Source organism: Urocitellus parryii, chromosome 2 (genome assembly GCF_045843805.1).
Source record: "Urocitellus parryii isolate mUroPar1 chromosome 2, mUroPar1.hap1, whole genome shotgun sequence".
Classification (NCBI taxonomy): Eukaryota; Metazoa; Chordata; class Mammalia; order Rodentia; family Sciuridae; genus Urocitellus; species Urocitellus parryii.
In genome coordinates this window covers 26,437,332-26,463,998 of record NC_135532.1, presented here as the reverse complement: position 1 = coordinate 26,463,998, position 26,667 = coordinate 26,437,332, and the positions used below count along the sequence as shown (strand labels likewise).

The following is a 26,667-nucleotide window of genomic DNA, read 5'->3' as shown; positions in this document are numbered from 1 at the left end:
CTAGGTAGGCCCCATCGCTTCCACTGATTTTCTGGTTTTCATCACTGAGCAATTTCCCTCTTTCATTTCTTTCTTGATGCCACAGTAAGAATGGAGAAAGTGATCAAGAATTTCTCTGTCTGAAAATCACGAAGAAGAAAATCCAGATGACAATTTCATGCAAGTATTTAAATGCTAAATAGAAAAATTCTAGGAAGGAGGCGAATATCTGATAATAGTACTAGATTTACAAATTTTTTTGATGGCAAATCAAAAGAATCAAAGGATAATTATGTTTAATACCTAAAGAAGTACAGATGCATAATCGTTAAGAAGAGTAAATTTAATATTCAAGGTATTAGAAAGATTTTAGAATGGAACAGAAGTAAGTCTCAGTGCTGTGCTGGCCAGTGTTAACAAGCCACTAACTTCTCTCTCCCCTTCTCTATTCCCTCATCTTGGAACACAGCCCACAGTACTTACCTTACCCTCCCGTAGGGATGGGTTAAGGATGTGTGTGAGGCACCTAGATGATGCCTGGCCCATCAAAGACATCTAACAGCCCTACCCTTTATCCTGGCTATACCGTAATAAACATTGGTGATAAACAATTGAGACTTACACCTAAAGTTTCACAGAAGCTAGCCTGTTTTTCTATCCACCAAAGCCGGTACATTTTATTATTCTTGAGAGATGACTGTTGAACCCTGGGAATGTCCTTCAGCTCCCTGGTTCCCACTTCCTCATCTATGAAATGGAGGAGTCTTTTATGGTTCTGAACATCTGTGATTCCCAAATTTTATTTTCATGTCTTGTCAGCAATACAGAGTGGAGCTGTAAAATTTGGTTCACTTCTAGAAATTGTCATGTGTGCAGCCAAAGCCAAAAAGAAGAAGAGTGCAAGTGATAACATGTGAAGCTCAATGTTTACATCATCCTGCTCAATGTCACAAAAGGCAGCAGGAGTCCCTAGATCCCTAGATATGTGTGGTATGTGTGTGTGTGTGTGTGTGTGTGTGTGTGCACGTGCATGCACACATATGCATGTGTTTTCTCTCCAACTATATTTGCATTTATTTGTCTTTGCAGTCTCATGTTTAATTTTGAACAGCCTCTACCTTTCCCCATACTTTTTTTGATGCCAGTACTTTTCCATTGAGGTACCCTTTCTATAAAAATTAATGCACTGATCTTTCATGTACAGTTGGATCAACTGATACTTACACACTTATGTGCCACACCCATATGAAAATGTCAACTATCCCACCATCCCAGAAGATCCTCCATGTTTCTTCCCAGTCAATAGCTTACACCTCAAGACTGCTGCTGTTCTGATTTCTTTTAATCAAAGACAAGATTTGCCTGTTGTAGACCTTCCCCATCAGTGAAATCATATAGATGGTGTTTTGTGTCTGGCTTTTTTCATTCGGCATGTTTTTATGGCTCATAAATTTTGTTGTATACATTAGTAATTTGTTCCTTTTTGTTCTCACTATGTTAATATGTCATAATTGATCTATCCATTTTCCTGCTGATGGGGATTTGAGTCATATCCAGTTTGGGGGTACTGAGAATAAAGGGGTTATAAACATTTTCATATGAGTCTTTTTGAGGACCTGCGCTTTCTTTTCTCTAAGGTGAATATCCAGAAGAGGAATTTTTGAGTCATGAAAGAGTCATATGTTCAACACTGCCTGATCTGTTTCCAAAGTGATTATACTATTTGATATTCCCCCAAAGTCTGGGAGTTCTGATTGCTCCATGATTGCTCCATGTCATCCACAACTGCTATCATCAATTCTTTTCAGTTTAAGCACTGTCTCTAGTTTTAAACTTTATAGTAAAGATTTTATTTTAAAATAAGCAAATCTTGTATGCATATCTTTCCAATGCCAAAGATATGCATACAAGATGAATCAAGTATGGCATGCATTAGTGAAAAGGATGAGATTGTGTAAAATATAATGTCAACTTAAGTTGACAACTACCCCCAAAGACTGCCAATTGTAACTCAAGGGCTACCCATGTTTATCATATACAGATGCAGTTTTGTGTCTCCATGATTTTACCAATGCTGTTCCCTTTGCTAGGAAGGGCCTTGCCTCTTCTCGTTGTGCATCTAGATTCATCTCTTCTGAGTAGCTTTTCCTCATTCCATAACCCCTGTGCATTGTCAGGGTTAAGAGTACCCCACGTGGACTTCCCATATACCCAAAGATCCCTTGCTTACAGCCTACAACATTAAAACTACACGTCTGTCTCTCACACCAGGCAAGGAGCTTCCCAATAAGAGGGTTTATTTTTCACTCATCATTTATCTTTGTATCAAATGAACATTATAGGTCTTCAATTAATAGAGTTTGTTGAGTGATTAAATAAATGCATTTTGGGTAGCACTGGAGATTAAAGCCTGACACGTGCTCTACCACTGAGCTACATCCTCAGCCCAATAAGTGCATTCTTCATTACTGGGAGCCATCCCTGACCCATGCGTAAACTGAGTGACGTTGAAACCGTTAGGCAGGGAAGCCTGGTTTGGGGAACTCCCAGTCAGAATCCACTGGCTTGAGAACTCCCAATCCATGTGGTACCCTGTTCTAGCTCACCATTTAAGTTCTAGCTTGGCTATGGAGATGGGACTGACCCGTTAGAGCCACACAGCCTCCCAGAGATGGGGAGATGGGTATGGCTTGCCAAAACGCCATTCAACCTCTTCAGTGCAGGACCCCCGCCATACCAAGAAGCAAGCACGGAACCAAGACTCCTCCCGCTGAAACTTTATCCCTGCCTTTGATGTACTCCCCCCTTAAATAAAGAACTGGGGCCTTTTCGGTGATTCAGTCCTAGCTCCCATCAGGACTGGAAGACCCATCAGATGCTCCCCTTTTTATATCTAATTTCTGGCTTTGTTTTTATTTCTTACTGATTATTTCAGACCTTTTATTTTCCCAGGCAGCTCATACCTCCTGAGTAAGAACCTATCCTGCTGGGGTTGCTGGTCACCTCGTTATAATTAATACTACAAAGAGATACCTTCTTGGCAGCCGTATTCACAGGAGTTTGTGTTGGAAAAAAAGATGGGGAAGGAGTAGTAGCTTTAAAATTTCATAGAAAACCAGACTTCAGAGAAATTTATCTTTAAAAAAAAATGTTGGTGGTGCTGGGAATTGAACCCAGGGCCTTGTGCATGTGAGGCAAGCACCAAGTACTCTACCAACTGAGCTATATCTCTAGCCCCAGATATTTTTATCTTTTAAGTGGGAAAAATGGGTAGATTACACGATATTTACCAATGGATAACAGACACCCAAAGAGAGTAATAAGGGTGGTCTGAATCAGACCTAGGGATTAAAACAATTTGGAAAACAGACTGGTCACTAAACAGATCTAATCCAATCTCTTCAAGTCACAAATGAACTGTGGAGGATCCCTTATCAAAAATGCTTAAGACCAGATGTGTTTCATAATTCTGTTTTTTTTTTTAAAAAATTAGAATGTATTTGTATAAATACAATGAAATATCTTGGGGATGGGACCTGAGTGTAAACATGAAATTCACCTGTGCTTCGTATACACCTTATCCACATAGCCCACAGGTCATTTTATACAATGTTTTTGGTGCACCTGGGTTTTAAGTGCAGCCCATCCCATGAAGCCAGGTGTGGAGTTTTCCACCTGTGGCATCCACCTCTGTGCTCACAAAGCTTTGGAGTTCAGATTTTTGGATGAAGGATGCTCAACTTGTACCAAATATGGCAACAGAGTTAATGGGAATAGAAGGTTCGTTCCCCTTAACCACTTTCTCCTCCCCTCTCCTTCCCCAGGATCTTTCATCTTCCTGGAGTCTTCCCTATCCGTCCTCACCTTTCCTTCTCTCCAGACTATTCTCCACCCTGGTCTCAGGCCTTTACTGAAGGTGAAGGCTGGTCTTTCCACCCTTTGTCTCTCTCTCAAAACATTCCTGTTCTGGGCTCCTATTCCATCAGGCCTACGACCCATGAAGGGTAATCCAGTAAAATGATTCAAACTGAGCTGATAATAACTGAGCCCGCCACATCTGCCAGGTGTTTTATTCTCTGCTTACTCACTCGGTACCATCAAAAAAAGGGGGGGAAAAAAAAGCACCTCTGAGATCTTCACCAGCTGAAAAGCATCCGTGTCACCCCTGACATTAGAAAATACAAGAGGTTTGGGGCACGATGCAAAGGTAGCCTCCTACTTGCTAGTCAGTGTCTGACCCAGCCAGCACGGATGAGTGAGCCATTCTAAAGTGAAGAGAGATGCGAAACCCACAGGAAGCAGCTCCTCCGTCCGCCCACGTCAGCGCAAAATAGCTGAAGGCTGGGCCATGAGCTTTCAGGTACCTGTCCCCAGTGCTGTCCGAAGGCAACCCAGGCACCTTGAAGGATGAAGATGCAGGCTGAGCAGAGGTTCCACCCTTAGGGGACATCACCAAGGCTCAGGCTGCATACGACACAGAGAGGAGACCCAGGTGCCCAGCAGCCACCATGGCTCCCCAGGGGCAGAAGTGGTGGCTGCGATTCTGTGGCCAGTCCCTGGGCAGAAGGAAGCATCTGCTGAGGGAAAGACAGAAATGGTCCTGCTGTAGGTCCCCACAGATGTGCCTCCTGGGAGTGCAATGAGCTCTTTGTAAAGCACAGAGGACGGTTTACATGTCTGCCACAAAGCTGAGCAAAGAGTGAGGAAGCAGCTCGGGCTTGCTCTGAGCTTCCTCTCTGCTTTCAGGATGAGACCAGAAGACCTCCAGGAATCTCCTGTTTTCCTTCTGATGTGACAAACTGGCCCAGAGACATCTGTTAAGAGGCGTCAGGATCCCACCTGAAAATATCCACTTCTGCCTCAGTATGAGGCAAAACATCTGCTTTTCGGGTTTCCCTGAAACCTACCATTCAAGCACTTTTAAGGGTAGAAAAATACCTGCTTTTTCTCCCCAACCTAGACACACGCGTGTGCGCACACACACAGGCATGCACACATGCACATACCCCTCCCTTTCAATCTTGTTTGGAGCAGGAAAATCCAGAAACAAAGGGTGGGTTTCAGTGAAAACTTCAGAAGAATCATGGGTCTGTCTGGGGACAACTGGGAACCCAAGAGAAGCAGGTGGACGACAGAGCAGCTGGAGGGCTGCAGAGGAGCTGGGGGAAGTCCTGACCTTAGGCCTGGTCAAGGGGCACGAAAGAGCTGATGACCCCCACATGCCCGTGAGCACAAATATGGGTGCAGGAGATGACCCTTGGGTGCAGGGGAAAACAGCAGAACCTCTGTTTATATTTTTTTTACTTCCTCAACTCTAAGTTTTCTAATGGCCTGATACACTAGTTCATGTAAATATATATATTTATCCGTCTTGGGGCATGTATTTAAACAGGACCTCTGACCCCTCACAGAGGGAACATGGGAAGAGCTCTGCTTCCTCACACTCCTTCAGTCCCCAAGTTCATATTTTATACACACTCAGTTGGACAACCAGCTACCCCTGCGATGTTCCCAAATCCATCCCCACCCCACCCCCGCTCAGCCTGGGGATGGGTAAGTGTTATGAAGAGGAGGAACGACTTGCCATCCTGAAAATGGAATGGCTCTCTGGCAGGTGTGAAAAATGGAGGTTCTCAGATACTGTCAACAGCTGTCACAAAAATGTGCCACCAAATAGGAAATAGTGGGGGGAAAAATAAACAAAACATGAGATAATACAGTCATCCACTAGAGAAATCAATTAGCTGGAAGAAAAAGAGAAGCCATCCTGGAATCATTCAACTGCAGGCAAAATGGATTGGGAATGAGTGGAGAGCTCTACCTCCTTTTTAATAAGTGGGAAAAAAGTCACTGGGCCTCTCTTAGGGAAAAGGTTCTCAATAGGTTGAGGTTCACGCAACACTTGGGGATTTTTTTTTTTAAAGCAATTTTTTATGGCTAGAAATGGGGACAATTGCTATTTTAGTATAAAGCAATGTGCTACGATCTGTAAATGAAATGGGAAACTTCAGACTCCATCTCACCTTTGTCAGAAACAGTCTTAAGGTAGTTATTGATTTGCCGGGGCGTGATGGAGTTCAGGATCATTAAGAAGTCCAGGCGGTCCTTCCCGTAGTCGCTTTGGTAAGTGGTCTGCTTCTTTGTACGTTCTTGGGTCCTCATGTAGCTGTGTAGCACCGAAGGGACTACAGAAACACAAGGGAAGGACCGACGCAGCGGCTGTCACCCAAGCAGAGAACTCTTGTCCCGCTTGTTAGAACCTGCCCCTGGCAACCCTGACCGCAGTTGGAGGTCACTCTGCATCACTCTGCATACTTCACGACGCTGGAAACTAAGGTGCTGTGTGAGTCTGCTTCCTCCAGTAACTAGGGGCTGTGCAAAGCTGCTGCGACTTCCAGACCGTTGCCATTAGAAGAGGGAGGGATGGGGCACAAGAAGTTGTTCTGACGTGAGCTCATATGCAGGTCAGTGTGTTGGGATGGCAGTGGGCACCACCAGGTTAATAAACAACCACCTTCCTAGAAACACCTTTGTCTTTCAGGACATGTCCTGTGCAAACTTGGGTTGGTACACTGAGACACCTCCTTCCGGTGGCCTGGGAATCAGTCTTGGGATGAGCAGTTTGGAAGAAAGATGATATTTACAGCCAGCACTCACTGTCCGTTCAGACTAGGAGAGGTAAGAGGTGTGGGCAACCCCAAGGCACTTATATAATGAATATTGTTATTCTAATGTGGATTCTGATACTTATAGAGCTAACATGTTTTTAAAATGAAGACGTGATACAAAAATCCAATTTCTACAACTTTCTCAAGCTTTTGGTAAACTTTGGAAACACCTTCAATACTGTTTCCAGTCTCAGGTTCCCCTATTAAAGGGGCCATTGGCCACATAAAAGGACCAAACTATTGAGGGGTTTTGATGCTCCTTCCTGAGATGAGTGTCTGTAGGGTCTGGAAATGCTTTAACTGGAAAAGAAGACGACTAAGAAGTTCTACGATGACCTTTATATAGAATAATAGATTTCTGCTACTAGTTAACCCCCATGAAAAGAAGCAGAATCAATGACTAGAAGTTTAGCAGGGAATATTCCAGCTATGGGAACAGTGCAAGGCTTGGAACATGGAGCACACCCTGAATGCGAGGGGCACGTCAACCCTCAGCAAGGATGAGGTGCAGGCAATTCACGAGTGCCCTGAGGCTCTAGACGAGGTATCTTCTGGACTACCCTTTAGCCCCAGGATGCTAGGCTTCCACTCAGCAATTCTTCTGTCTCAGGGACCATCTGGTCCCAATTCTTCTTCAGAAGACACCAAGTTTTCTTCTTAACCAAAAGCTTGGAGAGGACTTGGTCATGGAACTTTTAAACACTTTCGAGATTGCCCAAGAACACTCAAACAGATGAGTGCTAAATCTGAAGACGCTGGAGGGAGGGAGGGTGCCCTCTGAACCCAGCAAGGTTCGGACTGCCCGCCAGGATCACGGCCCAATCACAAAGCATCCACAAGTTACACCTGGCCTGGTGTGCAGGGTGCAGACTGCTCCACAAAGACTCGGCATTACACCCAGGCAGCCCTCTTACTCCTCACCCCTGCTAAACTTCAATTCCTTTGCTAAGGGCCATCAGGGAGACAGATCTGAGTAGGCCTCCTCCCACCCCCTTGTTGACTGATATACAATAAATTTCTCTCTTTGTGCAAAAACCTGTGCCACGGTACCGGCTTCCGTGTGTGCCAGGGAGCAAGCCCTTGCGTGGTATCTACGGGATCTCTGGAGTTATTTTTAAAACCACAGGTGTACTTACCTAGTCCTTTAGAAGCAGCTGACAGGTTGGAGTAGCATCCATATCGGAAGCTAAAATCCTGCGACTCAGGAAGTTTAGCTGGAATTTGGTAATTCCGTCGAAATTCAGTGTCTGGGGGCCGGGGAAGGTACTTTTTCCAGTCCAAACACACCGGAGAACTGTTCTTAATCTCCTGAACTGGGGTAGAATGGAAAAGGGAAGAAATTAAAAAAAAATACTCCTTGTAACCTATTTCTGAGTAGCATTTCTTTCCTTTTTGCTTCTGGCAGTAGCTTCCAATTTGTCAGACAGACCCCTCATCCCCACCCCCCCCCCACACACACACACACGCCTCTTGTATTTAGAAGAATGGTCAGTGTGCTTTTTATGAATACTTAACTTATTTTCTGCTTTCTCAGAAGATAGGGTATCCTCACATAATTATAAGCAGTCCCTAATGAATATATCTGTCTGCCCCTTAGAGTACCCCTTGTTCTGCTCTGTGAGCACAGAAGGCGTTGATTATCCCCCTGCCAGTCTCTGGAGCAGGGGTGAGGGGCAGAGAGGGAGAAGGGATAAAGATTTTGGATATGACTCATGTTGCCATTTGAAACACAGGATGCCCAGTTTAATTTGAATTTCAGACAAACAATGAATACTTTTTTCATATGAGTAATTACTCATTATCTACTACATATCATTATTCATATTTAACTGGGCAGCTTATATCTTTATTTGCTTAACCTGTCAACCCCAGATGGGGTGGTATGTGTCATCCTCATTACCTGGAAAAGAACCATTGAAAGCTTATCTGGTAGAGGGCTAGGGGACATCATTGTTATTAGTGATAATAACATTATTTGTTTGAAATAATAATCTACTAAAAACATTCATTAAGTATACCATCATTAAATGAAGCACTGATTAAACATGAGTTTCAAAAACATGACAGAGGAGCCACAAGCCAACTCATTTAGTTATGTTCACCCTTCGTTTTTGCTGGCAAAGCCTTAGTTCGGGGGCATATTATAAAACACCATCTTTATTCAGAAAGATAAAGATGTTAAAAAGATGGGTTTCATGAGCAATGTCTAAACAGTGGAAATGCTTGTTGACACTAAACTCAATTCTCTTGGAAACTAATCTTCAATAGGTCTTTTCCAAATAAAATTCTAATAAACACTGTACGTCAAAGGGTTCATACAATGGCATCTACTGGTCTACACTGTGTATCAAAGGAAACATTATTGCATCTACCAGCACATGACAACATTTAAAATACTGATTTTTTTAAAATAAGCTCTCTGTCTAGACCAGCGAAGGTGAAGTTCATTGCACCAAGCTACCTCTAACTTTGGATGACCCAGGAGAAAAAAGATGCAGGTGCTCAATGGCCTCAAAATGACCTCAGAAACTGCCCATGGAGATACTTTGGAAAACCATCTGGTATTGTTCCCAGTAACTTGCATCTCTAACTTGTTTTTTGCCATTTACTAATAGCTTTATAGGAGAAAAACAAGTTTATGTTGAAATACATCATGCCTGTGTCTCTCTCCCTGTCCCCCAGGGCAACCATTCAATAGCGAATGTTTTCATTCCCCAGATGTGTTGTGTGCTGCTTGCCAAGGTGATCAATAATGAAGTCATCGTTCTACCTTCAGACAACCCCAAACCAGTGTGATTAAAGAGATCTCTCCAGGACCAACAGATATGGGACACGAGAAGTCTTGCAACCACAACAGGAGGAACTGTGGAGAGGCCGGAATCTCCCGGGAAGGGTCTCTAGAACAGATCCCTGTGGATCCTCATCTCAGACGCTGAGCAGCTCCCGAAGTGGGAGTGCCAGGCTCTTCACTGTGAACAGACTTCCCGTGTTTTTAGGAATCACTGAGTCAGAGCTCTGCACAGGGTGCCACGGAAGCCCAGAGGAGAGTGAAAGAGGAGGAAGACGCATGCATGGCAGATAGACGCTGGGAGGGGCCCTGACAGAGGGTCAGCATGGGGCGAAACACACAGTGGGCCCCTGGTGTGTGGCTGGCGGAGTGCAGGGCGCCCTGGGCAGGAGGAGGAGTTGAGGGTGACGCGGAGAAGTGACTTGGGAGCTGGCTGGGGAGAGTCTTGGAGGTCTTTTTACATGGACCAGGATGGACCAGCACAGAAGTGGGATCAGTGGAGATGAGGACCTAGAAAAGGCACAACTCGGGACCTACACATACTTTAAGTTCCTCTGAAGGCAGAGATTAAGCTTTATTCTTCATTTATTCTCTGTACTCATCACATTAATAGGCCTCATTAAATATTTACTAAATTTATGAGTGAATGACAAAAACCAGCCGGAAACATGATTGCTATGGATTAGCACTTAAAGTCTTTTGAACCGCACTCTGGCAACTGCCTCTGTGATATATGTGTCAGGTAACTCCCAGTCTACTGTGTCATCTTCCTCCGTAGCCTGGGCTTAGTGTTTCTCAGCTAATACATTTGTTGTCTTCATAAAAGTTTCTTGTTAATGAGCTCCTTCAGGCATTACTAAGAAGGGAGGTTCTTCATACAAAGGGACCAAATGAATGACTGAAGCCCCCCCATCCTGGTACTGAAGTAGAGACAGATGAGGTAACCATGATCCAGAGCTAAGCTGGCTGAAGGCCTCACCCAAGGGGTCATCTGTGCTCCTCAGAGGCTCAGTTCCCTTTGGTTTCTCTCCACTTGAAAACTGTACCAGTAAATTTTCCCTAAAAAGGAAACCGGCCCATTTAGATCAGGCAGGGCTCTGCAGAAAGGCTCAAGCCAAAAGGAATGTAGAGCAAGGAACATTCAAAACAATTAGGACCATCGGCAGCGATACTCTAAAGCCAAGTGGGATGTGGTTCTAGTGTCTTTACCAACTGTTCTAACTCATCAAAGCCAAGTTCTCCAAGTGTGAATGTGAAAACAAGCATCTTGCTGGGTATGGTGGCATGTGCCTGTAATCCCAGCAACTTGGGAGGCTGAGGCAGGAGGATTACAAATTTGAGACCAGCCTGAGCAACTCAGTTGAGATCCTGATTCAAATTTTTTTAAAAATGAAAACAACAGGGGATGTAGCTCAACAGTAAAGCATCCTTGGGTTCAATCCCCAGTACCAACCAACCAAACAACAAACAAAAAAGCACCTTTTGGTGCTTCTCATTCATTTGCCTTAATTCAATATTCAATAATGAGGATACCAAGCTAAGACACAGTCCCCATGCCTCAGAAGCTTAAAGTCTTAGAGAAAATAAGCACACAGAACATAACCGCAACACTATGTGATAAATGCAATGCTATGTGATAAGTCCTCCAAAAGAGGTTAGAATGGGGCTACGAAAACAGTTGGGACAGCCACTGAGACAAAACTGGAGACCAGAGAAGCTTCCAGGACAGAAATGACACCTGCGTGTAGACTCCAGTGGTGGGCAGACATGCTGACAGGAGGAAGGGGGACACTCTGCACAGGAAGCAACAACGCGTGCAGGCAGGAGGGGGCTGTGGAGAGTGTGGGCAGCAGTGCAGTCTCAAGAGGGTTGTGGGGACAGGCGGGGGGAGACTGGGGGGAGGCTGGACAGGGGCAAGGGTATCCATTATGCAAATTAAGGCATTTAGCTGCTGTCCAGAGGACTATGGGGGAGTCCCTAAAGGGAAGTAGAGCCTAGGTGACCTTGGTTTTCACCTCCAGAAGTTCACTGTGACTGTAGTATGCACAGTGGGTTGGGGGAAGGAACTAGAAAAGGGAATTGGATCAGAGGTCATCCAAGGTAGACACTGGTAATTAAGGCAGGGCTGTGGGCAGCTAGAGAAACAGATGGATTTGAGAAATTTAGGAGGGAGTCTTGACAGGTCCTGAATATTTACCAGCACTTGGGGGACATGGTGATTCGCTGAATGGACAACTTTGATGAAAACCCAAAGACATCTTGAAGAATTTTGGCATTTCCAATGTTTTTCCTCGATCCTTTTTGTTTATCTGCAGGTACACTGGTCTTTTGACCCCGTGCCCATCTATAATCTCAAGAAGGGCATTTCCCATATATTCTCTCTGACTTTCAACAAATATGTCCCGGGCTTCTTCTATCCACCAGGCCCTGCACTAAGCCCCGAGTGGGCAACTTACTGCATCAGAGATGAAGGAGTAAAACAAGAACAACAAAAGACAAGAATCAGGAACAAATGATTTCAAAGTGCAACAGGCTAGATGAAATGAGACGAAGGATAGAAAGTCAGTGGAAAGAGGCCATAGAATAACGGGATCCAGTCTAGATGTTTAAAGATCATCCATCTGCCTTGTGGGGGAGGGACTGGAGGGTCCAACAGGTAACATAAGATCAGTTGAGGGAAAGGAGGCCATGTGTTGGGACCCTCCTAGACTTCTCCAAATATATGGAACTGAGAGGTCTGGGGGAGAGACCCGAATGTGGGAGTCCAGGATAGCTGCTACTTAAGGAATCAGGATCTCTAGCAGATACCAAATGGAAAAATGACCAGAAAGTAAGAGACAAAAAATAGGAAATCACAGGGAGAAGGTGACAACACAGAAGTTCAAAGAGAAGGGTGTCCCAAGGTGTTCCAAGAGCGAGCGAGTGGCCAGCAATACTGACTGCTGCTCACGGGCTGGGAAAGACGCAAATGGGAAGATCCTAATGAAGGGCCATCGAGCACCTTGACAAGAGGAGTTTCAATAACTGGATGGGGACAAAACCCAACCTGGAGGGGGTTGAAAATTCAAAGGGTTAGCAGTATCTCACATTGAACCCAGGGGATTGTCTCCACTGTATTCCTGCCTTTAGGACCCTTCCATGCCCAAACGTCATCAGAGTGACTGTACGGGAAACATGCTGACACTTGGCCAGATGCTGAAGAGCAAACAAGATACAGCAACTGAATGAGCAAAGCAGAGGAAGCGGAATCCTAGGGACTGCAGAAGGAAATAACAGATAAGTGAGCTAAGCCACTGTATGGAACTCCAGCAGGCTCAGACTTGGATATGACAGCTACCGTGGAAGACAGGGTGTGAGGCTCAGGACTGGACTTAGAGGCCTGGCTGGAAGCTTGGATGCAGAGTGGTTCCTTGCTTCACCTTCTTAACCCATGCAGTCATATGACGATGGCCCCTTCCTACTGTGGTTTGAAAGTCCCCTCCGAACTCATATTGAAATGTAATTGCAACAGTGACGGTATTAAGAGGTGAGACCTTTAAGAGGTGATTAAATCACAAGGGCAGAAAAGGATTAATAAGATTATGGGGGACTGGGTTAGTTATTGCAGGAGTGGACTCTTGATAAATTTGGAAACCACCCTTCCTCTCTTGCTTTCATGTCCTTTCATCATGCAATGCCTTCCATCACGTGATGATGCGTCATGCAGGCCCTCACCAGATGCAGCCCCTAATCTTGGACTTCCCAGCCTTCAGAACCACTAGCCCCAAATCTTCTTTGTTTATAATTTACCCAGTCTCGGGTACTCTGTTACAGCAGCAGAAAATGAGTTACGACATGGTATGGTTTGGATGTGAGGTGTCCCCCAAAAGCTCACATGTGAGACAATGCAAGAAGGTTCAGAGGAGAAATGATTGGGTTACAAGAGTCTTAACATGATCAGTGAATTAATCCCCTGATAAGAATTAACTGAATGGTAATCAAAGTGGTAGGGTGTGGCTGGAGGAGGTGGGAATTGGGGTGTGGCTTTTGGGGTGCATATTTGTATCTGGCAGTAGAGACTCTCGCTCTCTGCTCTCTGATCATCATGTGAGCTGCTTCCTTCTGCCACACACTTCTACCATGATGTTCTGCCTCACCTCATCCCTGGGGAATGGAGCCGACCTTCTATGGACTCAGACCTCTGAAACCGTGAGTCCTCAAATAAACTTTTCCTCCTCCACAGTTGTTCTGATTTGGTCCTATAGTCACAGCAGTGAAAAGCTGACTAAGACAACTTGCAACGCTGTGACCAAAATGCCCAACAAGAACAACTTAGAAAATGTTTATTTGTGGCTCACAGTTGCAGAGGTCTCAGTCCACAGATGGCTAACTCCATTGCTCTAGGCCCAAGAGGAGGCAGGACATCATGGGGGAAGAGCCCAGTGGAGGAAAGCTGCACAGTTCAGGGTGGGGTAGAAAACAGAAAGAGACGAGGAAAGGGAACACAGGGAAGATGCACCCTTGCAGGGCACACCCCAGCGACCCACCTCCTCCACTCATGCCCCCCCTGCCTGCAGATATCACTCAGTCCATTCAATCTAGGAGGAACTGATGAGTGACAGCTTTCAGGATTCAATCACTTCACTTCAAACATTCCTGCGTTCACACAGGAGCCTTCGGGTGACACCTCATATCTGAGCCATAACACTTCCTAACTAGAAATTTATCTTCTGAAAACCTGAGCCAAAGAAGCTCTGAACTTTTTAAAAAAGTTTCCAAGAAAAAAAATACAAAAGGATCAGAAATTAAGATAGCATCAGTCTTCTGTATCCTAGATGCTAGAACATATTTGGAAGAATGTGTTCTGAGGGAAAATAATCATCAACCCAGAATCTGTATCCAGCCAAACTATCAAACAGATGTAGCAAAGTAAAAAAGACTTTCCCAGATTGGCAAAACCATTTCTCCCTTCAGCAAAATAAAAGGAGGAAAGAAAAGGAAAGATGTGGACTCAGGAAACAGGGGATCCATTGCAGGGAAGATACAAAAGAAAATTTCCAGAATGATGAAAAAGAAGGTCCTGGGCCCAGTTGGGTGGCAAACCTATGGAATGACCAATTGAGTCCAGGAGCTAGGGGCCAGCCTGGGCAATACAGCAAGACCCCATGTAAAAAAACGAAGCAAACAAAAACAGAAACATCTATGTCTTTCACCCTTAAAATTCCTTTAAGGGTCAAATTACATATGCTATTTTCCAATTCTTGTTGATCACTATTTTTAAGAATTAAAAGTTACTTTTATTAAATAAATGTAGACATATATTTTAATGGTTAGACTAACTAATCTAGACTCAGCTAGCCTAGATTAGAGGACAATGATGGCGGAGAGAGGGGTCGGGGGCGGATCAGAGGATCTCCAGGAGAACTACTAGAATGGACAGAACGTACTGTTGGAAAAAATCTTGGCAAGTGTATGACAAAGTATTTGGGGGAAAAGTAGTGAAAGGCACATAGAAAATAAGGTATATGGAAACAAAGTCAAATATTAAATGGTAAAAACAAATAAAAAATAATAATCGTGTAATACACACTGGCTCAGTGATAAATGTTACATAATCATATCATATTATGTGATCATAATATGTCCTGTCATTATAATCATAATGTAAGCAGTAATGATGTAATGTAACCAAAAATTTGGAATATAATTCTACTGAAAGGCTGAATGGAGGAGGTAAGAGAAATAGTTATAGTACCAGATCCTCCACTACCTACAGCAGGATCAGTAATAATGCCTAAAATTGGTGACTTAAAAATAGCAGCAGTATTTAAAATTATGGGGAATCACATAAGAAGAAACTATTAAGAGGATTAAAATTGATCACTCAGGGCAGGTAAGGGTGTCAGTGGAAAGTGGCAGGTCAGGAACCATTGTGATTTCTTTATACGTCTGAGTAACCACTTAAATATATGCATGTATTTGTTTAATAAAAATAACTTTTAGTTTTTAAAAATAGTGATCAACAAGTTAAGAATTGGAAATAGCATATATAATTTAACTCCGAAAGACGCAGATGTTTCTGTTTTTGTTGGCTTTGTTGTTTTAGATGGGGTCTTGCTATATTGCCCAGGCTGGCCCCGAGTTCCTGGACTCAAGCAAACCTGCCACCTCAGCCTCTCGAGTAGGTAGGACAATAGACATGCACCAGTGTGCCCAGCTAGGGATGTGGGTTTGACACAGGGTTCATATCCTAGACTGCACCTGTCACTAGCTGGGTGATCATGGGCAGGTTGCTTCACCCTCTGAGTCAGATTTCTCATCTTGGATTGGGGGTGATAACTTCATCGCTTGTTATGAAGATTCAATGTGTTAAATTATGAAAAACTAAGGGGTTAGTAAACATTAGCAGTTTTTGTGAAGAGAATCAGAGAAATGCACAGTTGCCAAACAGAGACGTGAGTCAGGAAAAGCTCTTGTTCTTGTTTGGTATTTTAAACACTGCACTAGAGCCGAGTGAACGCTGGTGGGGGGGACAAGGATGCCACAGAGACAGACGGAAAGGTGGTTTAGGAGGAAAAGCCAGATAACTGGAGCAGAGTAGCTCCTGTTCAGGGAGAAGGGAGGAGCAACCTGAGTTCTCCAGGGTGGACTGAGCTGTTGAGACGGAGGGGGCAGGAATGAAGGTGGAGACAGAGGACAACATAGGCATCATGATCCTCCCTTGACATCCAGAGTCTCAGGGAGATAGGGGCCCTCCGTGCTCCACAGTTTATGTTCAAAATCCACAAGGCTGCCAAGCTTCCTCAGGGCCATGTGTTCTTACCAAAGAGGTGGGAGAGCACCAGGCTCCAACCGCCATTTTGTCACAAGGCTTGGAGCAGCCAACCAGAGAGCACTGCATTCTCCACTACAGGGAAGAGTTTTAAAACACCTATGATCAATTTTCATGAATTCTCATAAAGCAAACTTCTTGCCTATATAAAAGACCAAAATTGCACTGTATGTATATATATGTCATTTCTGGAAAATGGGTCTGACTCCACAAAGTTGATTTGAGTCCCCTGAGAAATGGCGACAGTTATGGCATCATCTCCACTTACCCTACAGAAAACCAAGGCAAATGTTATCCCAGCTACAGAATCCTAAAGGGCAGAGCCAAGTGAATCATGGGAGAATCTAGATTCTTGCAGGGGAAGATTTGTATAGCAAAAGTCCAATTCTAGAAAGAGGCATGTGTTTTTCTAGGAGGCAGCATGAAAAGAGTGCTAGACTCTACCTCTGAGCTACAGAGAAATTGAAGTGGGCCTTGATTAACCCTCTATTGTTTTTTATACCTGTGTACAAAAGGTCCCACACCATCCCATCCCATCCTTAGTTAGCTGGCTCCTTTGACTTCCTTATCCCTGTCATCCACCAGTCACTCAACCCTATGGTTCATTCATTTGTTCTACCAATATTTCTTTTCATGCTTATGATGAATCAGACACTGGAGTGGGCACTGGTGGTACACTGTCTTAAACAGGTAAACCATCCTCCACCATGCTGATGTGGACAGAAGTGCCCATATCATCATCCTGCTGGTGCCACACCTCCATCCCCACTGCACAGCCCTGCTTCAGGCACTACTCCCCCCCGGGGGACTGTTTTGACAACCTCTTGGTGGCCTCTTTCCTCTAGTCAGGACTACCCCCTTCATGCTAGAGTCTACATCTGAACTATATCGCCACTCTAATATGAACCTTTTGATTGCTCCTGGGATATTCCTGTGCTTTAGATCACCCTTTCAAACTGAATTCTCTTTGCCTGTGCTGATTTCTTCTCTCATTCCTCCCACTTGCCCTTGACTTCATCTCTACACATGAAGTCCTTTTAGTTCCTCAAATGTTCCTCTATGCCTTCACAAGACAAAAGTGACACTCTCCCCCACCCCCTTCATGTTTACCTGGATCATTTCTCTTCATCCTTCAGGTCCAGAAGGGAAGCCTTTCCTGACCTCCACTTCCACCTCCCACTTCACCACCTCGTGATGTTTTATGTTGTGCCCATGGAAACCTGCATTTCTTAAAACATGCACCTGTTTATGCCTGACTCTTTTTGCACATGACATTTCCTGTTTCATGTCTAGATTGTGAGTTCCTCAAGGGAAGGGACCACAACCATGCTGCTAACTACTGCAACTCATTGACCAGTACATGATCAGGGTCCAGAGGAAAACAAACACGTTTACCTTTGTCTAGATCCACAAAATCTCTCTTGGTGTGGGAAACAAACTGATTTGCTATGGCCTTCTTAATTTCTTCCATAGAAGCAGGAATTTTCCAAGGAACGCAGCCCCTTCTTGTCTCACTTGGTTGCTCTGGAGGTAGTGTCCATTCAATGTAGCCCTATCAATGCAAATACAATTTTCAACAAAATTGATACAGATTCACCTAATGGAATCAAGAATACGAGCATTGGTGTGGACATAGTCTCTGGAATCCTTTATATCCAGTTAGAACTCTCTGGTTGCCTGAGTGCAGGGAGCCTGTTAATGAGATCCATTGGTTTACCTAGCTGTAGCACAGTTAGTTGTGCATTTCTTTGACTTTTCACACTGATGAAAAAAAAAAAATGTGATTGCAAGCACCAAAAAATTGTGCTTCTAAAAAGAATTCTCCTACAGATAAGACCAAAAAAGGAGAAAACCCATACTATTCTAGTTCTGGCTACCTGGTCCCAAAAGAGCAGAGACAGTGGCTGCTTTCCCCTTGGGAGTCCTAGAGAGAAACATCTCAGAGAGAAACCCTGGCTCACAGGCAGAGGCCTTAGCAACACTGTGGGGGTCAGGAGAGAAAAGGCACTGTCTCCTCTTTACCTCCAAAGCAATTCTAGGATTACAAAACGTGAAACCTGCACTCCCTGCTGCCGTCTTCCTCTTTCATGACCTCACTCCCTAGCTCCCTAGGAAAATGGAAGCCATCAGGAGAGAAGCTCTGTACACCAACTCCCATCTGCCACACCTGCCCTGGCATCTCTGATGAGAGTACCTGCAGTGCTGCCAACAGGACCCAACCCACTTGGGCAGCTAGATCCAGTTCCCTGTAGTGTGCTCCAGCGACCCTCACTTCTAGAAACTTCAGTGTCTTCCTCTCTGTTGGGTGGCTGCCTTTATTTCTTCTACCTTGTAAAGAAACCCTTCTCTTTGCCTAAGTTCCTGGGAATAGTTATATATTCATACTGTTTCCAAATTATCTTTTAAGTCTCTTTTAATCTTCAGGTTCCCTCTCAATCCCCTTCTTTCTCTTATCATTTATCTACTGAAGAAACCAATTGTAAATATGCCAGCATCTATTGAAGCAGCTCTTTGATGCATAGAGGTTCCAAGTCTGGATTTTGTTGATTACATACCCACAGTGCCATTTAAAAAGTCTTTAGGATTCAGATTCAGGGTGGATCTCTTGGACCATTCTCTAAGTGGTGTTCAGCAAGATCATGGGAAATGATATTGAAATTATATTGCTATTTCTCTTTGGTAACAGTTGTTGAGGCTCAGTGACCAGATCAGTAGGGTCAACAAATCTGACTTGCCAAAACTCATTGGCTCGGGGCTGGGGATGTGGCTCAAGGGGTAGCGCGCTCGCCTGGCATGCGTGTGGCCCGGGTTCGATCCTCAGCACCACATACCAACAAAGATGTTGTGTCCACCGAGAACTAAAAAATAAATATTAAAAAAATTCATTAAAAAAAAAAAACTCATTGGCTCAAAGTACAAAGGACCATCTATAACACTAGCTCTCATTGGCTGAGAGCACAAACGACAGTCGGCCGCACCAACTCACACCAGCTCTCATTGGCTGAGAGAACACAGGGAGGCAGCCATGCTAGCTCTCAGGGTGAGAGCCTTGGATAGCACTTAGATAAATGAATCACATGTCTATTTGTATGTATACACATACAAATACAGCATAATGTAATTAACTCTTTCATATTTATTTTAGGATTTTAAGGAAAATACTTAAGACACATATAGATGATAATGAAAGTGTGCCACGAGGAACCAAGTTAGATGGGGTATGAGTGTATGTTCTAAGGATTCCCAAGTTTACCTCTCCAGCTTCCCACTCACAGGAGCTCCAGACCTCTATGTGCAGCTGCCTGCCTGCCGAACAGATCTTCACCAGAACTCCCATTCCCTCTTATTCCTTTCCCCATCAAACCTGGTCTTCCACCATGTTCCAGCTCAGAAAACAGCATCAGCACACACCCAGCCTCCGAGAAAGAAATATGAACATCCTCCTTCCCTCTCTCTTCTTCATCTTTCACATCTTTCACCAAAGCTACAAGGTGGAATCAACCCAAACATCCAACAGGGTGGTATGGACAAATAAATTGTGGCCTATACATACAACAGTATTCCATCACAGAAAGCACTGGTACTTGCCACCCCAGAGGTGAACTTCAAAAATATTATACTAAGTGAAAGAAGTCAGGCACAAAAGGTTACCTGTTGTATGATTCCACATGTAAACTACTCATAATAGGTAATTCATAGAGATAGAAAGCAAATAGGTGGTTTCTAAGGGGAAGGTGACAGGGATTTTTGGGGGGGCGGTGGGTCACTCTTTAATGGGCATGTGTTGTTTTGTTTTTTTCTGGGATCATAAAAATGTTCTGCAACAAAACAGAGAAATAAATAGAGATAGAGATAACATGGTTAGAAATAAAGATGAGAAGGTAGGAAGGAAATCGTCCCAGAAGGACCATATAGCTCATCACAGAAGAAAGTGAAGAGTGTTTGTGACATATTCAAACTCTTATTCTCATGGATTGTTGACACAGTATTAAATTCGACACATATAGAGCTATTATCTTACTTGATTGGCTTACTTTTTTGTGTCTCCTTAGTCCTCTTGAAGACCCATTTTTTATGGTATTTTCCTTAGAATATGATTTCCAAACGTACTCGTCACTGTATCGTGTATTCAGAATGGGATCACTAAGTGCATATGCATATCCTAATCTTCTGATACTTTTTTGACTACAAAAAAAGTAGAAAATAGAGTAAGGGATTAAATGCCAGATCTCACAATAGTGCACATGTCAAACCATTTGATTAATGATATATTTTTTAAAGATGGGTTAACTTAAGACTTGATGCCAGATATAATTTAATTTGAGGGTTCCCTGATAAGAAACGATTCTGTGACAATTGTAGGATGGCTTTAGCAAATGTACAGGGATCTAAAATGAAATTAAGAATAACAACCTAAGTTTATGATATTTTTTAAAGATACTCTCATAGACAAAAAGTACCTCAATCTAACCACAGAGTTGGTAAGGAAAAGATTAATTCCAGAGACAAAAAGAAGCAAATTAGGATGTTCATTTTTGGCTTGCAAGTCCTCAATGAAATGATGCATCTAGGCCATGATCAGCCATGTCACCTAGAACTCAAAAGGAGGGGTTCACCGGGTGTGATGTGCTTCTGGTTGAATATACTCACCTCCACCTGTTAAATGTTTTTGCCAAAATATGGAATCTGAATCAAATGAAGTCTGCAGAATATTGAATTACAAGAAATGGAAGAGAAGAGAAATATTTTAAAACACATGATGGGAATGGAATCAGAAAAATTCCAAACAATGATTCTGTTTCTTCAGAAAAAAAAATGGTCAGGGAGAAAAAAAAAAGTGCAGAGGTAGATTAAATGAGAAAGGAGACATAATAACCAAAAGTAATGTGTGGACTTTGGATTCTACTTCAAACCTTTTTAAAATTTTGAGACAAATTTTTGGAATAAATTTGATTGCTGACTGGCTATTCGATACTAAGGGATTGATTTTTTTTTTGAGGATGAAATAATGAAATTATATTTTTAAAGCCTCCGATTTGGGGATTCTATTTTGATACATAGAAAATATTCAGAATTAAAATGATATGCCTTGAATTGATCTTGACAAAATCCAGTATGTTTATTGTCATAGATGGTGATTGTGTTTATTCCTTTGTGCGTGTTTAAAATAGTTCACATTGACTTTTTTTAAAAAAAAATTTTTTTAAGAGTCTAAGCAGATTCATGTGTTCGAAAGAAACAAACATCTGGGAAGTTGGGCACATCTGGATGATTGATGATTTTCCTGTCATTCAGATATAAACTGGAGGGAGATTCTCCAAAAGGGACACAGCAGAAATAGCTTTAAAGGAATTAGTTTTCAGATCTCAATTTCTCAATATTTTTTTTCCTAAATTATGTCTGCCTGATAGGTGGGGAGGGGTGGGTGCTGACTATGTAAGCAAATCCTTTCCTTCTTTACCACGCCCCTTTCCCAGGGCTCTCTTTCCTACATTATCAGTAGGATCTTTCTAGGGTGCATTGCCTCCAGAGAGGCAAAGGGGTATACCCAAGGGGCAGCTTGGCCAGAGAGGCCTCCTGGTCATTGGAGCTCCACACCCTTGTCCAGGGCTTGTCTTATCTAGGAGTTTCTGCAGAGTGAGAGATGGTGCTGTAACCGGGCATCGCCTCCTGTGTGGGGTGTTACAGATTTTGGTAGGCGTGCTTCAAAGTCCTGCCCAGTTTTCTGTCTCCTACTAATTGCCAACTACTCATCCATCTTCAGGGAGAGGCTCTAAGAGCATGTAGAATGCTCCAAATGGCTTTTTTCCTCATGTACTTAAAGATAAGCATTTTTTCAGCTTAAAAAAAAAAAATCCCTGGGAAATGTCATTAGCTGGAAAGAAAAACATGTCGAGTGGGGAAGCAGTACAAGTTGGTGATGATGATCGCTTTAAATATAACTAGAATCTTTTCTGGGACATCACACTTTTTAAAGATTACTGGGTAAAAACTGGTAGATTAAAATCTTGTGGGATTTTTTTCTAGATCTTGTATTCATCACTTAGTAAGGTATTTAAATCTTATTTTTTTAAATATTTACTCCAGTGTAGCCAATCCTTATTTCCTTTTATGCTGTAAATTATTTAAAAATAAAATACTTAACAGTAAGTAAAAACATATGCTGGCTTGTCAGACCAATTAATTTTCATACTGTATAACTTTTTCCTTCATTAAATGCATAGGAAATGCCTGATGTCTAATGAAATCAATGAAACTCTTCCTGACTTTCACATGTGACTATAATTTAATGATTACTGAAAGTCAAACACCAGAGTTCTGCAGACATGAGAACACATTTAACTTTTTTTTTAAAAAAGCATATATTTATCAGACCCCTTGCTTCACAGGTAACTTGCACATTTTATGCATTATTTTTGTTACTTAGATATAATTAATTTATCAGACTTGAATCTTTTGGTACTTCCCCTATTTTTATAACCTTCCCTATAAAAGATATATACAATGATTTATTTTTCAGTTATTTTCATAACATTCCTCAAAACATATATTAACATTTATATGAACTGAAAGAGTAGGTAGATTTTGACAGGGAGTGAACCGAATTTCGCTCATTGGTTTGACAAATAGGACTGACTTAACCAACTAGTTATAGGCGATATAAACTGTATGAGCTAAATCTTCAGCTCCAAGATTTTGATAAGAATATATTTAAAGTAAGTGATGATAAAAGTCTTTTATACAAAGAATATTGTGTTGGAAAACATTTATTGAAATTAATGTTTCTGTGTTCCAATCCATATAATATTAAGCAAGCTAGCTACCTTCGAGGGAGAGGGTAACGGTGTAACTTAATGGTCATTTGTTCAAGCCATGCCTTCTGGGATATTTCTCAGAAACTGAAATCGGGAATAACTCAATAAGTGGATGACAAATCATCTCATTACTTGCTTTCAATAAAATCAGAGGAGTACTACTCCACCAAGTAGGAGGAGGATCCGTCATTAAAATCACCTTGTGATTTCTGACTCAGCAAAAACCAAGAAAGAGTTCAGAGTGCTGAGCCTGGTTCAGTAGCACACAACTGCAATCCCAGTTACCCAGGAGGCTAAGGCAGTAAGATCACAAATTCAAGGTCATCCTAAGCAAGCTAGGAAGAACCTATTGCAAAATTGCAAATAAAAAAAAATAATTAAAAAAAAAAGACTGGTTATGTGGTTCAATACCTACCTATTACTACAAAAAAAAAAAAAAAAAAAAAAAAAAGTTCAGAGCACTGGATGACACTGCTATGCTGAAATTCCTTTTCATATATATGAATAAACTTTCTCAAGTCTAACACCTATAAAATGGAAAAAAGAAACAGAAAAACTGATGCTACATATGGGTCATTCTAAAAACAATAACACTCACAGTTGAATGCATGAACTAACTGAAAGCAAAACAGCCCATTTATCTTTTTAGGATGCAGTTCTAAGCCAGGCATAGTGGTGCACACCTAGACTCCCTGTTACTAGGGAGCCTGAGGCACACGAGGATTGAGTCCAGGAGGTTGAGGCCAGCCTAGGCAACACAGGGAGACCTCATCTAAAAAAAAAAAAAAAAAAAAGGAAAGAAAAATACATACATAAATAGACATATGGTGGTGGGGAGGATGTAGTTTCAAAAATTACTTTTTGTATTTAGTATTATTATTATTAACATTGTAATTTATTTATTGCTCTGAGCAGTTGGGTACTAAAAATAATGGTGATGATACTTAAAGTCACATAGCATGTTTAAAAATTCACTTCAACTAAAATATTGAAACAGTTGCAAAGAACCACGAGTGGACAATAAGTTGCTTTCAAGCATAAAATATCTTATAGCATGGGGAAAATTCTATTGAGGAAGTGGAGTGGAAGAAGGAAAAGGAATGAAATGAGTTTTCAAAAAAGAGCTTGTTTGAGTATTTTTTTAAAAAAGAATCCTAATGAGTATTAATTTGCTAGGGCATTTAGACTGTGCATTGGTTGCATTTAAAATTTTTATTTTAAAATGTCAATATTTAGGATGGACTGGAAGTTTTATTTTCTGCAGCTATTTAAATGTATGAGAACTTTAAAAAAAATGTGAGTTTGAAAATCACTGACTTAGATTCTCCAAGTACATCTTTATTTTTGGCTTTTAACCCAAATGCTTCTTCTTTAGAAAACTGTTACCGCCTGTGAACCTGGCAAATTTATTTCAATCAAATGATAAATGTCCCAATTAAGGAGTTAGTTGTGGCCCCGTGGGGGTAACCAGTAACTCAGAAATCGGGAGTCTGGGAGCTTTGCACTTTTGAGAGCCTATCATATTTTACTAGGGGAAATGAAAGAAAATTACTGAGTAACCCCCTGTGTTAGTCCTTTACCTGTGTCCTCCTCCTCAAAACACTCTCTTAGGGATCATCAGTCCTGTTCCACCAATAAAACTGAGCCGTGGATGATTTGTTACTCGCCTGAGGGTAAGGGTGGGGCAGAGCTACCGAGGGTCAGCCTTGGCTTGGACGTGCCCATAATCCATCTGACTTCTCACTAACTTGAACTTACAAGGAGAAAAGATCCTCCTTCTGGGAAACAATTCAGAGTCAACACCAGCAAGGAAGGCTCTCTAGGCTGACTCCACACCTACCTAACAGGGACGGAAGGGATATCCTGGCACTCCCCTCCTGCTGAGCTCAGAGAGGCAGCTGGTGGCTAGGAATTCCCACAGCCCTCAGCTTGGGTGGGAATGGAGAAGTTCCAAGCTGACACTGCCGTAGCTGGAGGAGTGCAGGTAAGGAGAGGGGGACTGTGCACTTCCTTCAGCTTCCAGAGATGAGTGTTGGTGACAGTAGGGACAACAAGCATTCATTCATCCACTCAGCCATTCATTCAGTCGTCGAGGCCTGCTTCTATAACAGGGAGTGGCTTTGATTTGTGCATGGTGCTCAGGTGGCACCGTCGTCAAAGAACCTAAATGCTGGGTCAGTGGTAAAGAACTAGTGGGACCACTTTCTCTGTGGTCCTGTGGGAGGTCTGGCTGCTGTTTGAGAGGAGGGGCTTTCAAGATGCTTGGAGGGGAACCGTGGGCACAATGGCCCTACTCCACTGCATTTTTTAATGCCTTCTCCAGTTACTCTATTTGTTATGGATTCTGAATCGGAAAAGACAAGTGAACCAAGCCGCGAGTGTCTGTCGGGCTGACTGAAGGGGGATCTACCGGATCAAAGCGGGCACTGCTCCTGTCTTGCGGGTGAAATCCGTCTTCGTCCTGGTGGCATAGGAATCCCAGTCGGTGCCACCTGCTGAAAGGACAATAAAGCCGTTTTTTTTTTTTTTTTTAATTGTGCAACATTCTCACTTGAATGTTGCACAATTAAAATAATTTCTCAAAAGACAGGAACCTTCTGGATAGTGATTTTATATTACAGTCTAAAGAGCCATAAAGGCCAAGTGGTGGCCTGGAATAGGAGAGAAAGGAAGCACAACTTAATTAACTGAGTTTATCTCAAAATAAGAACGGCCTATTGTTTTCCCCAAACATTAGCACCCACTGTTTTAAAGAATTCAAGCCAAACATAAAAATCCATAAAGAAGGAAGTAGTTAATGGAAATTCTATCTTTGTTCATTATTGCTTTCTAGTGACCCATTTCCATTACATCACGTATATCTGTGCACACACGGAATGATTGTATACACAGGAGTCCATATTAGACATGCCAGCTCTTACCCCGGGCACCTCTTTGCTTTTCCTCTCCACCCGTCATTATCCTTTTCTGGGCTAGGCCGAGTGAACAACCCTGCCTGCTTCTCGCCATACTTGTATACACGTAATCCTCATATGCAATCACATGAGGATTTATGTGTACGTACAATTACAGAGACAAATTGTGATTTAGTTCTCACCATTTTGTTTTAAAAAAAACGGGCTCATATTACACCAAGTGTCCCAACTAACAGTGTCTTGGGGGAAAAACACTCCCATTCACCTGGTGCAATGCTAATTCACCGTTTGTGATAATGATTGTAACATTCAGTGGTGTAAAAGTTATTGACAATTATGTGCGTGGGTAAGAGCATTGAGGGGCAGAGTGGAGTTGGAAGAGAAGTCCAGGGCTGAAGCCCGGGCACTCGAAGGTCAAGGAGAAGAACAGCCAGAGAAAAATACAGTCAGTTTGGCATGAAGAAAAACCAGGAGCATGTCTCAGGTGTCCTGAGAGCCCAAAGAAGAAAGTGCTTCCAAAGGAGGGAGGAATCATCCATGGCAAATACTGTCGATGGCTCCAGAAAGATACCAGCTGTGAATTTAGCAGCACCCAAGCTGATCTACCCCAACTCCCTATTTTTAACAAAGTATCACCAAATTACTTGAGAATACAGTTGTCCCTCCTTATCTGTAGTTTCACCTTTCATGG

At 42.7% G+C, this 26,667-nt stretch overlaps 1 protein-coding gene across 1 annotated transcript; it reads right to left on the bottom strand.

Annotated features, from left to right (window-relative positions):
• Positions 1-26,665, bottom strand: Tex26 (testis expressed 26). The gene is made up of 7 exons (XM_026388415.2): positions 26,659-26,665; positions 25,472-25,556; positions 20,281-20,431; positions 17,642-17,798; positions 7,784-7,960; positions 6,003-6,164; positions 1-119 (listed from the first exon to the last, which is right to left on the bottom strand). Exons 1-7 carry the CDS (start codon positions 26,663-26,665, stop codon positions 1-3), a joined length of 858 nt encoding a protein of 285 aa, XP_026244200.1.
• Positions 26,666-26,667: the final 2 nt, after the last annotated feature.

Coding starts and splice junctions, on each gene's coding strand:
- Tex26 (XM_026388415.2), bottom strand. Junction 17,799..20,280: donor GACTAAGGAGACACAAAAAA/GTAAGCCAATCA, acceptor TTGCATTGATAG/GGCTACATTGAATGGACACT. Junction 120..6,002: donor TAAGACTGTTTCTGACAAAG/GTGAGATGGAGT, acceptor CGTGATTTTCAG/ACAGAGAAATTCTTGATCAC.